We start from the raw sequence: 14,417 nt of genomic DNA on the forward strand, positions 1-14,417 counted from the left end.
GGGGATTTGAATTTCTTTTTTCTATTCGGTATATCTTACAAGGGTACAATAATCCCTTTTATAATGTCTCTATCTTTTTTACCGTTGGTACCCAAATATTGGTACCTAACGGTACATTGCCTAATCCCACTAATTACAATTTAGTCCCTACTTTCCTCTTTTACATTTTTACCCATATACTTTAATTATTCTCAACATAATACACTGATTTCATTCATCCAGCTTAATTAATTAATTAAATTGCAACTTGCACAATCTTAATTAATTGTCTTTAGAATTTAGATCTATAAAATGGGAAAGTTGCCGAGTCAAACCTCACAGCAAAGAGTTGATCTATCGGACTAATCGATGATTACAAATTAGTAAAATCTATCTATCTATCTATCTATCTATCTATCTCACCAGTAAAGTATTTACATCTCAAATTTATTAATTTTTAAATTAATTTAGTGTAAAGTCAATCAGTCAAAAGAAAAAAAAAAGTTTTATAATTTAGTTTTAGTGTGTTTATTTTTTATCACTTTTTGAATGCTTGATTTTAAACTATATTAGTTTGAAAATTTTAAAACTTTATATAAAAATGCGTCATTCATTCATTCATTCATTCATTCATTCATTCATTCATTCATTCATTTGTGAACTACATTAATTTCAACAATTTGAATTCTTGGTGTGAATACAATCCAATAAATATTAGACTTGTGAACTTTCTATTCCATATATATATTATATTATATTATATTTGTGCCATTTTTTTTCACTCAAATTGACTTGGACTATTTATTACTTTCTAATGATGATTGCTGACGTTTTAATGACGTATTGATTATATGAGAAATTTTAATGATTTACAAGTACATGCATGCATATATATCAAGTATATATATTTTTGAACCGATATTATCCTTTTAAAATAATCTTCCAAGTAATTTGTACATCGAATTAATGTCAGATTTGAAAGTCCAAAAATATAATTTATAGAAATTTGTTAGTTGTTAAAAAATTAAAGACAACATCGGATCTAATAATGCATTAAGAGAAAAAAAAATTGATAATGAAAGTCAATTCTCTTTTTTTCTTTTTTATGGGAGATTAATTAAAATAAATGGGCAGCTGTCATATGACCATCCTAGAAAGATTAATTCATGAACTTTGAGATAATAAAATTGAAATGCACGGTCAAATTTTTTTATAAAAAAGCTGCTATATATATATATATTGAAAAGGGAATTTTTCTTCGCCTATAACTTGAAAACTAAGCAAAAATAAATAAATAATAAATAAAAAGGTTAGATAGATATATTAAGATATGAGACTAGCTTGTAGGTTGAGTTTATATATTAATCAATTAATTAATTAAGCTATATATAACGGTCATGGCCGTATTTACAGGCATATTCATTCATTCATTCGCTCGTTGACTTCAATTATTCTTCAATCTTATTGGATAATCAGATTCCTGCGCACGTATTGTTATTTTTATTATTTTTTTCTATATATTTTTGTGTTTACTTACTAATCAAAATAATAACTGATTCAAATTAAGATGGTTGTAAATTTCAACTGCAATGTAAATTAATTAAAGACAGCTAGGGAAAGTAACGCGCACACACACATATATACCCATTAGTTAAATAATATTAAGTTTGAATTACAAAAGTATATATAATGCAATTGTTTATCCAATTATTGGTATTGACTATTGACTAAAGAAGATGAATAATTTTGCCAATTTTCTAAAGTCATCACGTCAAGCATCTTTTATATATATTATATTATATTATATATAAAATAAAATATACAAATATCTTCTTACATAAAATTGTCTATATCATTTTTAAAGTCATCGCCAATTTTTGTCAAGTCATCCATCACATATGTTCATATTGAATTCAGTTTTCCGTTCATTATCTTTTGGGATGTATGTGTGAATCTGCTCAACTCAAAAGTTTGTACATAGATAAAATGGTGGGTAGCTGCCATCGCATGGTCAAGCTTTCCAAGTTGGAACCTTCCTTTCTTTGTTTTGTTATTTGAAACAAGCACGCGCGTTTGTTAGAGACTTGGACTTTTTTTTTCTTTTCTTTGTAAGCATCATGTTTATTGAATGTTATTGTATAACTTCCCCCAAAAAAAAATATATATATATATATATATATATATGTACAGTTTTGTAATTAAGCAAACAATAAGAAAGTATAATAACATTATTTTTTCCTCCTCTTCTTTGTACAGTAAAACCCTAGAGAAATTTATCACAGTTTATATCAAAAGAAACAAGCATCCTGTCTATTATTTTTTGAGACGCATTACCGGCCAGTTATGTATATATCTACAAATGAAATGAATAATCAAATGGTGATTTGCACATTAAACAGGACAATACTTTCTTAATTTCCATAAAACGAAAAAGAAAACCTAAAAGCAAAATTGACATGAAATTATATTGTTGTTTGCCACCTACAGGGCTACAGGTAGAGGTAGAGGGATATTACAGAAGGGGTCTGAGATCATATCATACAAATAACAAGGCATTAATTGTTACACTTAAAAATTTAAATCAATCAATCTATCTATCTATGTTAATTAGTTAATCTAATATCTATCAAGCTCATAGGCGCCAGGCACATCATGCAAAGGGTGGCCCTTTTGGTTACGCTCAATGATCCTGCCAGCGAGGGAGACCTGCTTGCCGACAGCAAAGATGTACGCCTTTCCTGCACCCCCGGCCCCACGAGCTGTTCTTCCCACGCGCCGCACGTACTCACTTGGCTCCCGTGGAAAGTCAAACAGAACCACGTGATCCACCTTCTCAAAATCTATTCCTCGTGATGCCCTGCCATTTTACCAACAATTTTACATCCAAGTCACTTAAATTCTATACTTAGTGTTAGGGGTGTTCATCAGGTCCGGTTTAATCAGTTTTAAATCGAACCGAGAGAGTTTGGATTAAACAGCTTGGTTTTTCCGGTTTAACAGTTCACTTTGGTTTGGATCGTTAATTTTGAAACCAGTTAGACCAAACCAAACAAAATTTTTAAAACTGTCCGCCGTCATAACCAAACATTTTAAAAAATTCAAAACTACGTCATAATGTATATTGTTTGGTTTAGTTTAAAAACCGGTCCGAACGAACCAAACAAAAATTTTAAACCTATCTTAAAAAAAATTCAAAAAATTAATAGAAAATGTTTACTTTCTATAATTAATCTTCTTATTTCAGTTCAACCAAATTCGGTTCGGTCTTAATACGGTTGATAAGTTTATTTCGGTCAGTCCCTATGTATTTTTTAAAACCGAATAAAAGTTCTATTTGCCTATTTTATTTCGGTTTTAACCAAACCGAACCGAACCGATGAACACCCCTACTTGGTGCATATATATTATACATATATATTTGTTCATACCGATCTGTGCAGACAAGAAACATGGAGTCAGCTGACTGTGACTTGAGAAATTCCTTGAGGTTGGTGAGGCGCGCATCTTGTGCCAATGCGGCATGGAAGGGCAGCACTCTGATGCGTGCTTCTTTTCTATCCACCCTTTTCAAGACATTTTCCACTCTTCTGCACGTCTCAATCTGCACAAACAAATATCCATACTACTCAATTCACAGAGAATCGACTCACAACTACTCAAACAAGGACCACAGATTTCTAAAAGTGAGACCCTATCATGAATCGTCTGAGAATTTTTAAAAGACAAAATTACCTAAACCAGGACTGACACGACCCGACTGGACCTCAAATCTGAGAATTTTAAAAGTCAAAGATTCTTTATAATTCTTTAAACTATAAGGAAGATTATAATCCAACAACAGCTATTTCTATAGTAAAAAAGAACAATCATAATCACTATCAGATGTGAAGTGCCAAACATATTTAAACAATTCAAAGATGATAGAATTGATAGCTCATTGATGAGTGCACGCGCGCAAATGAGAGAGAAAAAAACCTTATTACAAAAGACGATAGTCTTGCGAACTGGAGAATCTTGAACAAGCTTTAGTAGAGCATTTTTCTTATTTGTAAAAGCAGTCTCTGGATTCTTCTCCTCATTTGCATCTCCACTGCAGTCGACCAGCACCTGAAATTATCCGCATCTTACCATACTGGTAGAAAAGATAGAACTCAGTAAAGAGAAAAAGTAAATCTATCGAGAAAACCACCTCTTCAAGACCAGAACTTGTACGGTGCACGCCGGGTCCCATTATTACTTCACAATCCGGAAAGAACTCGACCACCTTGTTGTATATCTCTAAAGGTAAAGTTGCAGTCACGAAAACGTACTGTACTGACACTGGCGCCGCACCAACCAAGCTCTGCAGAACTTGTTCAAAACCCTCCTCACCATACAGTATGTCGACCTCGTCCAATACAACACTACAATGACACATTTAACACATTTAATAGAAGTTATTTTCATACCCCATAGGCAAGGTCTCAAGCGCACAGAATATTGTAAACTGAAAATAGCATGAAGCTGGAATAATACTGTTTTCAAAGGTAAAAAAAAATAGAAGTCAATTTAATACATTAAATGGAGAATATTTATATGTGCATACATACCATTGAAGATGTGATAACTGCACAAAACCCTGCTGATATAAGTAGAGGAAGCGACCGGGCGTGGCTATGAGCACGTCTAAACCTTGGTCAAGGGTGTCTAATTGAGTCTTTTGTTTGAAGCCACCTGTTGCAACCATGGATCTAAAGGGGATGCCTGATTTTGATATCATCCTACAATTATTGAGGACCTGAGAGGCAAGCTCAGCAGTAGGTGCAAGGACAATGACTCGGGGGCACCTGGGGCTGGTTACTGATTTTGCAGATTTGCCATTAGCTAGAGCAGCTTCTTCATCTTGTCTCAGGCGCTGGATGATGGGGCAAAGGTATGCCAGTGTCTTGCCAGACCCGCTCTGATCTGCAATTATGCAACTCTTGCCTTGTAAAACTGCCTGGAATGCCATTGCCTGAATTTCCCAACATAATATAAAATAAAACAGCCCTTCATTATTATGTCAGTACTACATATTAATATGTATTATTGTAATCTAAGACAAAAAAAAAAAAAAGCAGCAGCAAAAGAGACCTGAATATGGGACGGGCGAAGGAATGCCAAGCTCCTGAGAGCAGTGATCATGAGATCGGTGCAGCCGAGATTCTTGAAGGATGTTTTGCTGAAGAAACCACCTCGGGCATTGGCTAATGATTTCCTGGGAAGTTTCTTGTGATCATAAGAATAGGAATAATAGTCTGCTGAGGAAACACCGCCCCATCCTCTTAAAGAAGAAGAAGAAGAAGAAGCTCCGGCTCGACCTCCTCTTCCTCTTCCTCGTTCAGTTGCTGTTCCTGTTCCAGTTGAGAATAACACAGTATCACCTGAAGAAGTCGAACGATCAGCTGAAGAATTTGTGTCATTTATGGTTGGAGAATCATTGTCAGAATCATCTTCATCTGAAGATATACTACTATGTTCATACCCATTGTGATTCTCATCGTCGTCGTCGTCATCATCAACATCATCGACAAGGGTTTTATTCCCACGGATTGGTTTATTGACCCCTGACTTAAGTTGGATTTGGGATCGAGATGGGGACTGGGATTGGAATTTGGGGTGGGATGAAGAAGAAGATCTGCGCATCATGAGGGATTTGACCTTTTGGGCCTTCAATTTGGCAAAACCACTGGAAATGACAGATGGGGTGCTTGGGGAACCTTCATTCCCTGCAGGCATTGATTACATTACATTGTGAGTTTGTAATATTTAGATTAAATGAAAATGGAAAAATGGAAATGAAAGACCTGGGGTGTGGGGGGACTGGGGCATAGAGAGAAGGTGTGAAGGAATAGGGGAGTCGGGGTCATGGGGCCCGCCCCAGACAATGACTTGTTGGCCAGTGTGACGGTCGATGAGGCGGTAGGCACCAGCGTTCTCCAAATCCACCCTCTGGAAGCGCTCTTCGGCTTGACTTGGAGCTTCTGTACTCTTACTACCACTGGTAGCACCAGTACAAAAAGTAGCAATACCTTTCCCTCTCTCAGATATCTGTTTCTGTTTCTGTTTCTGTTTCTGTTTCCTACAACAAAGAAAGCAGGATGGTGATGCTGACGCCGTCGCCGGTGCTGGCAAGAGATGGCAAAGAGGAGCAAAGCTCATGCTGTGGCCACTGTTATGAATAATCAATGCAGCATCAGCGTCAATGCATCATCATATAATAATATTGGCACGGTAAGCTGAGGGATGTATTAGTATTAGTATTACCCCCTTTTACTTAATTGCAGTCAAGAATTTGTAGAGTAATTGAAAGCAATACATGTAATATAGAGGTGAGAGGGAGAGAGAGAGCGCACCTGGAAGGGAAGGGAAGGGAAGGGAAGGGAAGGGAGGAGGAAAGGATGGCTTCTCTCGTCGTCGTCGGTGGGAGGTCGACGGGAGCCGGGAGGGGAAGAAAAGAAGAAGGATAGAGTGAGGTGTGAGGTGAGCTCAATGGGCCGACTTCTGCTCAATGGGCCGACTTCTAAGCCTAAGATGCTCCTGCCAACTGTAGCTCTGTGTTTGATCCCTATTTGTCCTATATGTCATGTGTCAGCGTCATTAACCCAGGTTAATACACACAATATTTATTAAAGAAAATACACACAATATTTAGACCAAGCATACTCAAACTGAATCTAATCGAATTTAAACCAAGCATACTAGAATCTGGCACCACATACTACTCTATTAGAAAAATGAAAAATCTAATCGAATTAAATTATTCAATGCAGTAGTAGAAATGTAGAATACAATTCAACTCTATTTTTTTTATTTTCCAGATCCCATGCATGCCAAGGCTACCAGATTCAAAAATCCACTCGACTCCTCTCAGACTCAGATTATGAAAATCATTGCCCCCATTAATATCATAAAATTATTGCAGCAATTTCGATTGCATGTGTCACTATAATCCTTATCTAATTATCAAAGTATTCAACTCTTGTTTTATACATGGCTGTGCTGCATTTGTTCATAGGCTATCTAACCAAGGTAACTAGCAAAAAAAAAGAGAAAATAGTCAATATTTATTAGCGTAGTGTATACATCTACCAGTATGATATAACTGTTGCTGGTACAGGGCCAGCCAACTGGTATGATCTTACGTAGTGTATACATTTGTCTCAATCCATTCCGGGCAGTATTCCCATGAACAACTGAATAATAAAAAGAAAAGAAATGCAGCAGCTACGACTACTACTACTAGAAATCAGGACAAATTTAAAAGAGCTGCAAAGAAATTAAGTTCCCACCACAAAAAATGAACATGTAATATGCTTAGATTATTAGCGGATGGATCAGTTCAACCGTGGAAAGAAACTGAAGATACAAACAGTAATAATCGACATCAAATTAAACTTTCACCCATGCATTCATTCATTTTTGTGTCTACAAGAAGGTCCTAATGGGTTGGGGCTTGTAGATTTTTGGGGGAGCAGTAGTAGTAGCAGCAGCAGCAGGAGCAGCAGAAGCGAGCTCGAGCGACAGAATGAAGGCTGATTTGGAGGCATCTCTCAGATAACGCACATCTCCGTTCATCAACATGAGAAGCTTGCGGCACACCAGCAGACCCAGTCCCTCCTCTGATGCCTCCTCCCAGCTCCCAAACATTTGAGACACTAATTCCTCTGCGCTTCCACTCCCTGTCTGCATGTGCGTGTGCTTTATCCTGAGTTTAACAGTAAACAACATATAATCAACTTTATATATATTATATTATATTGGGTACTGCAAAGAGATGAATGAAACTAAACTAATGGGAGGGAGTATTCATTCTAATTACATGATCTCAAGATTAATGAGATTAAGTGTTTGTCCGACAGGTTGCTTGACAAGGGCAGAAGCAAGCTCAACAAGGCCTCCGCTGGGACAGAACTTGACAGAGACGGCCAAGAAGTCAGCTATTATCTGCTGCAGCCTCAGCCTGTCCCCGTAAACTCCCTCTGACATGAACTGGTTCCCCTCATTATCATTGATGTCGTACACTAACCTCACACCCTTCTCCTGGCTCTCCAGAACCACCTGACTCACCGCTATCATTATCACATCCCGTAGCTCAAACTCCACCATCTCCAGCTCCAGGCAACTACACCAATTGATTTCATTTAGTAATACTAATGAAATTAAGATAGAAAGGTAAAAACAAACAAACAAATTATAGAGTTATACGAGCCAAAGCCACATACCTATCCATGATGGAATCAAGATCTAGGTCATCTAGTATCCTGCTGAGTTGGCGTTGACATCTTGAACCAATATCAACCAGCTTCCTTTGCTCTTCATTCAATCCCGCACTATCTATTATCTTCCGACAGTACAACATACCTGATAAAGGGTTTCGGGTCTCTTGCCGAATATATGCCAAGGTCTTCAACCTCTTCAGAGCTGTCTGCTCTGTTAATTTCTCGACTTGTATCAAATGTTGCAAGTTGGGACTCGTGATGTGCAAAAAGCAAAAAACACCTGTATTTCTGCCTTCTCCATCCACCTTGTTGCTAACTGATAAGAGGCACTCAACAAATTTGTTGTTTCTAGTGTAAAATCCAAATGGAACCTTCTCCTTATCCTGACCTGTCATGGCCGTGTTTATTATAACATTCATGTTGACAAAGGCATCCTGGTTTTTCATACGACAATGAGCCAACTGTCCCCCAAATACTTCCCCAAGAAGCATTTTATCAAGAATCTCATCACGAGGATAGCCTGACAAGCGGGCCATGGCAACATTCCACTCGGTACACCAGCCGAACTCATCAGCACCGAATATTGGGGGGATTAGTGGGTTAGGGTTTTGAATTATGGTCTTGTAATCACCCTCAATGCGAGTGAAGCGGTCCATGACCATCTTATGGCCCGTCATGTCTTGGGCCACAAAACACACACCCACGATGACTTCATCTATGTCACGGCTGGAACAAGCATTTACTATTACCACCACCGGGCCATCTTCCCTGCGTGCGCCATGGGTCTTCAGCTGAAATTGCACGTTCTTTTCCTCCTTCCCTGTTAAAAAAAAAAAAGGCAATCAAATTCAAACTAATATTTTTTCCTCCCTAGTAAAAGTTGGTATGTCAAACTCAGCCTCATGTAATGTAATGAATTTTATTAAATATCACATAGCAGTTATAAATTCATGTCTTTAAATTAATGAGGCATTTTTTTTTTTCTGAACTGTAGTAGGCAAGTAGTTGATACATTTAAGATCTATTTCTCGTAAAAGGCTGGAAAGAAAGTTTCCACCTGAAAGAAAATATAATACTTCAGTTCCTATAGAATACTTCCTTAATTAAGCATTGATGCATTAGACTCCTCTAAATAGTAAAATATCAATTAAGGACATTTCTTACCGTTGATTTTTCTTAATTTTAATTACCGCCACTGATTTATTGAAGGACAAATTAGTCAAATCAAGGAATTATTAAATTACAAACATTATTTTCTTTCCTTTCTTTGAATCCCCGAACAATTAATAAAAATGTAAGAAAGAAAAAAAAGGAAATTTGCTAGAACAAAGTAAGAGGGGAAAGCCTGAAAGGTTACAATCTTCATGCCCTCAATATAATTATTTTGCAAGTTCTCATTTCCAAATTAATTTAAAAAATTTACTTGTTAAAATTTCATATATGTTATAAACCATGGACTAAAAATGCATAATAATGCTAAAAAAGAACTATACGCAAATACATATGCAATAGATTTTTTTGGTGTATTTTTCAGTTCCTACTATCTTTTTTTCTTTTTAGATGAGGAGGCGAGGAGCGCACCATTCACCCTAGAATTGACTTTATATATTGTAGAGAAATATAGATATATGCCCATCACAACTTCTCTAATTAGATATTTATCCATCTAAAATTGAAAATTAGATATTTCCCATCTAAACTTAACCTATTTATTAATATACCCATTTTTAATTTTTTTCACCAAAAAACAAAAATCAATCAGCATTAATTTTGTTAATGACAATTTTACCCTCAGCCATTCTTCCCTGAAACAACAACAACAACAACAACAACCAGGCCTTTAGTCCCAAACAAGTTGGGGTAGGCTAGAAATGAAACCCAATCACAATCATAGAAATATCTATGGGTTTCATTTCATAAGAGAATGGTTGTTTTTTACGTTGGCTTGCCACGCCTATCACAACCCTCCTCCTTTATCTTGGCTTGGGACAGGCTGTGCAGAAACTACACAGGCGGAGTTCCATTCTTCCCTGAAAACCTCCTTTTTTTTTTATTTCCGTGTGACCCTTCTTCCATGAAAACTTGTTTTTTACGCCCGCCCTTCTCCTGCCGTCTAAATATTCTAGTTAATGTAATTATAATGCTGAGTCGTAGAACAAAGATTCTACAGTTGGTGTCTGTAAATTTTAATGCAACAAAATATCATGTTTTATTCATCTCAATTACTTCAATTTGATCTTTTGTACAAAAAAAAAAGTTTAGTTACATGAGACCAGTAACTATCCTAAAAGTTGAAATAAAGGAAAATTGTGAAGATAAAGTAAACATGGTGAAAACAGAAAAAAAAGAAAAAGGAAAATGGAAAACCAGAACCGTAGCACCGTAGTTAGTGATATACTGGTATTTTTGTGAACCTCATCTGAGCTTCTACTTCCTCGGCTAGGTAGTACAGCTATGCACTTATCAAATTTTTATAATTGAGTTATAGAAAAATTGGAATTTCTAATCTATTACACATAAAAAACCTAATAAGATCCAAGTATAATTCATATCTTGTTTCAAAATTTCTAATCTCACAAAATGCATACGTTCTAAAACAACACATGCAACTTTATAGTGTGCAAGGTGATACCAGCAACAAAAGGAAGGTATCACAATACGGTACATAACAGATTGGAAGCACTCAAGGCACCACATGTTTTGGCAAATCACACCAAGGAGAACAGGCACTTCACTCCAAGGCTACCCTGATGCAAGAGTGTGCCAGAAACTCCATATACCACTGCAATTGTCTGAGCATTTCGAATGGGACAGCATAGGATGAGTATTGGTACGAGAGATATAAGGAGAAACAGAAGGGAGGTGATATACTGGTACACCAAATTAGGGACTGGAGCAAAAGATACAGATGAACTTTGAATTAAACAGGGACTGATTTGTGCTAGATGGAAATCCCTTAGTTGAATTAGGTAGTGATTTAGGATAGATTACTGTTTTTTATGGCTTCTAGTTTAGATGTTGAGTTAGAGATATTTATTTACATTATCAGGCTTTCTATTTACTGCTACCAGGTTTTTGATGATATCATGATTTGTTAGGGGTCTTCTAGTAAGCATAACCAGGAATATCATGATTTGTTAGAGGAGAGGGTGGGAGTGGGGAGAAATCAAAACAAGAAAAGAAGTTTGTAGGGAAGAATGGTTGAGGGTAAAATTGTCATTTAAAAATTTAATAAATATTGATTTATGTTTTTTGGTGAAAAAATTAGAAATGGGTTATTAATAAATAGGTTATGTTTAGATGGGGAAATATCTAAGTTTCAAATTTTGAATGGGTAAATATCTAATTAGAGAAGTTGTGATGCGTATATATCTAAATTTCTCTATATTATAAGAATGTATCCTGCAGCTTTAAAAATGAATATTGATAGATTTTACCTTGCAGAGCCAAGCCAAGCATCCTCTTGACAGTAGTGAGTGAGTCATCCTCAACAAGGGAAAGGAAATGCTTGCCGACAGCATCATCAACAGCGAGTCCCGTCAGCTCAGCGAGCTTCTGATTCCAACCATTAACCAGCCCACTGCTGTCCACTGCCAGGATCGGCACCGTGGCCGTCTCGATCAGCCTCACCATCTCGCTTGTAACTGCCTGCAGCTCCACCTTGCTCTGCAATCTCAGCTCATCAATCCTACTCTCCAGTGCTGCCGTCCCAGTCTCAGCACTGGTAATAAGCACATCCTTATTCCCTATATCATTGTTTAGAGTTCCCCTCAGGATCAATTGCAAGGAATGAACAGCATCCATCTCATAATCTTTCCATGGCATGCTCCGCATCTTCACAACCTCCAAAAAGGCTTTGAAAGATGACCTTGGGTGCATCTTCCTCCCATCGTCTTCCTGGGACGGGTCATGCTTCGCACCGCCCCATCGCATTTCAGCTGCAGTGTGTGACCGGAACCAGAATAGCACGTCCCGAGAATTGATTTGTGCAGCCGCCATACCACAGACTGTGTCCCCAAGCGCAATTGCTCCTGGATAACCTGCCTCTTGGAGACTGTCAGTGCTGAGACCAGTCGAGTCCATGTGGTGCTCTGTCAGCCAGAAAGCAAGTTGGTGAATTTGGCTATCAGTCGGTGCTCGCCCCAGCCGCCACACCTTGTTCTGGTATAGCAGTGCGGCACCATCACACTTCACTAAATCCATGATGTTGGGGCTCCCGGAAATGATGCTCAGGGGCCCCGCTTGTTTCAGCAACATGTCACTGAGCAGGGTCTGGGTGCGTAGAATGTTCTTCTCCCGGATTTGGTTATCCAGCTCGAATTCTTTATTGACATGTATGGCAAACACTTGGGCTAAGAACTCACATGCGTAGCGCAGCGGGAAAGGCACAAAACGAGGACTCTCATTATGGCAAACAATGAGGCCCCAAAGCCTCTTCCTCGTCTGTTGCCCCTCGGGACCTGCCTCATCATCCCCTCTATCTGAGGGCTCGTTGACAGCAATAGCCATGACGAGAGACGCAATGGAGTTCATGTTCTCCATGTACTGGAGATGACAGCTGTGCGGGGAGCGCAGCGTGGAACCGCAGAAATTGATGTCGAAGCCAAGAGAGTCATCCTGGAGGATCTCAACAGGCTTTGCTCGGCAATCGCAGATCATTCTGACCTTATTCTTCATGAAGAGAAAGCGGGCAGCCTGAGGAATGTCGGTTGCCGGGTAGTGTAGACCCATGTAAGGGTCGAGGCCTGGTTTGGTGACCTCGGCAAAGACCTCACCATGGTCATCATCATGGAAGCGGTAGGTCATGACACGATCATAGCCGGTGAGCTCGAAGACCTCTTCAACAACAGCATTGCAGAGGCTCTGGAGGTTGCTGCCAGTGCCAGGCAAGGACTGGAGACGGGCAATAGCTTTGGCAGCAAGTTTGTAGGACTGAAGAGCTCCGGCAGCACTCATAGGGAGTTCAGTGGGCTTGACAGGCTCAAAATCAACAATGAGGCAGCGAGTGACACGGTGGAGTATGGCGTAGAAAGGTCTGCCGGAGGTACGGGAATGGACAAGAACAGGGTTAAGGATGGAGACATCGGTAGCAGGGGAGGAGAGGGCAGCCTTGTGGAGAGCAGCCGCGCTAGGGGCAGTGAAGAGGGAGCGAACATCACAACCAAAAGTGAGCTCCTGAGGCTGGTAAGGCTGGTTGCTTTGGTCGATGTCGAGGTCAATAGATGGTACAGCAGCATTAGGGAGACTGGTAAGCATGTCGGGTGCATTGGCACTGAAGGCGAGCACGCGTAGGGACTTGTCATCAAGGGCTAACAAGCAGCCAAAGGGCTGAATCATCCGGCCACGCTGGATGTGTTGTAGGTAGGCCATGACCTTCTCTCGGCGTTGCTGAGCAGGAGCAGCATCTGATCCTCTAATTTCCTGTGCCTGCACCGACCTTGAGTAGTCGAATGACTCTCCTCCGAATTCCTCAAACTCGGCATCCAGCTTGGCATCTATGCTTGTTTGTGCTACGATGCGGACACTGTGCCGGCTTCGGCTGTGGCTTGAAGCCGCTGATGATTGGGCTGCTGCCCCGACTCGGCCTCCTCCTGTTGGTGTTCCTCCTCCTCCTCCTCCTCCTCCTCCTCCTCCTGCTGCTGTTGGAGATGATGACATTAATTATTATCTAATTCTCTCTCTGTCGAGATCACTTAGTTTAATATCCTTGCAATTAATTGCATGAGCAGAGAGAGTATGATTTATTGATAGAGAGTGAGTGACTGAGTGAGTGAGTGAGCGAGCTCAACTGGACAAGGACAAGCTTTAAGCTTTTATAAGCTTAGCTATCAAGGGAAGGGAAGGGAAGGGAAAGCGACTATGTGAGGTCTGGTTTTCGTTTTTTGTTCAGTTAGATAGATACGCGCCTGGGCTCTGTTAATTTAAAGAGGATTTGTTGGTGCAAATGCAATGGACTAAAAAAATAAACTGTATTAACAAGTGGTCAAGTGGAATACCCAATTACTCGCACTTTAAATTTATAATATAATAAATATGTAAATTATTCTTTATTGTATTTAATATTAGGGTATATTATTGTTTACGGGGAGAAGAAAAGCAACTCAAGACTCAAGTCAAGTCAAGTGAATAACTCCAGAACCTTTTTAATTTAATTATAATTATATACTATAGATACAGACATATACAGTAGTCTAGTCT

At 38.8% G+C, this 14,417-nt stretch overlaps 2 protein-coding genes across 2 annotated transcripts; both read right to left on the minus strand.

The window, feature by feature from the left end:
* Positions 1-2,414: 2,414 nt before the first annotated feature.
* LOC144563838 (DEAD-box ATP-dependent RNA helicase 50-like) lies at positions 2,415-6,503 on the minus strand. The gene is made up of 8 exons (XM_078313313.1): positions 6,354-6,503; positions 5,805-6,169; positions 5,092-5,726; positions 4,569-4,972; positions 4,169-4,382; positions 3,955-4,086; positions 3,408-3,580; positions 2,415-2,836 (listed from the first exon to the last, which is right to left on the minus strand). The coding sequence occupies exons 2-8, from the start codon at positions 6,157-6,159 to the stop codon at positions 2,596-2,598; spliced, it is 2,154 nt and encodes a 717-aa protein (XP_078169439.1). The 5' UTR covers positions 6,160-6,169; positions 6,354-6,503; the 3' UTR covers positions 2,415-2,595.
* Positions 6,504-7,416: 913 nt separating this feature from the next.
* LOC144563849 (phytochrome A-like) lies at positions 7,417-13,901 on the minus strand. The gene is made up of 4 exons (XM_078313321.1): positions 11,657-13,901; positions 8,223-9,039; positions 7,820-8,122; positions 7,417-7,705 (listed from the first exon to the last, which is right to left on the minus strand). The coding sequence occupies exons 1-4, from the start codon at positions 13,875-13,877 to the stop codon at positions 7,426-7,428; spliced, it is 3,621 nt and encodes a 1,206-aa protein (XP_078169447.1). The 5' UTR covers positions 13,878-13,901; the 3' UTR covers positions 7,417-7,425.
* Between the last annotated feature and the right edge of the window lie 516 nt (positions 13,902-14,417).

The sequence above is a fragment of the Carex rostrata genome, chromosome 1 (assembly GCF_964058835.1).
Source record: "Carex rostrata chromosome 1, lpCarRost1.2, whole genome shotgun sequence".
In the NCBI taxonomy this organism is placed as follows: domain Eukaryota; kingdom Viridiplantae; phylum Streptophyta; class Magnoliopsida; order Poales; family Cyperaceae; genus Carex; species Carex rostrata.

Excerpts from the sequence above, each read along its gene's own strand:
- LOC144563838 (XM_078313313.1), bottom strand. The coding sequence starts at position 6,159 with ATGAGCTTTGCTCCTCTTTGCCATCTCTTGCCAGCACCGGCGACGGCG. Across the intron at positions 4,973-5,091 it reads TTCGCCCGTCCCATATTCAG|GCAATGGCATTCCAGGCAGT; the intron begins GTCTCTTTTGCT and ends TGGGAAATTCAG. Across the intron at positions 4,087-4,168 it reads CAAGTTCTGGTCTTGAAGAG|GTGCTGGTCGACTGCAGTGG; the intron begins GTGGTTTTCTCG and ends GGATAATTTCAG.
- LOC144563849 (XM_078313321.1), bottom strand. The coding sequence starts at position 13,877 with ATGTCATCATCTCCAACAGCAGCAGGAGGAGGAGGAGGAGGAGGAGGA. Across the intron at positions 9,040-11,656 it reads GCTTGGCTTGGCTCTGCAAG|GGAAGGAGGAAAAGAACGTG; the intron begins GTAAAATCTATC and ends TTTTTTTAACAG. Across the intron at positions 7,706-7,819 it reads CTCATTAATCTTGAGATCAT|GATAAAGCACACGCACATGC; the intron begins GTAATTAGAATG and ends TGTTAAACTCAG.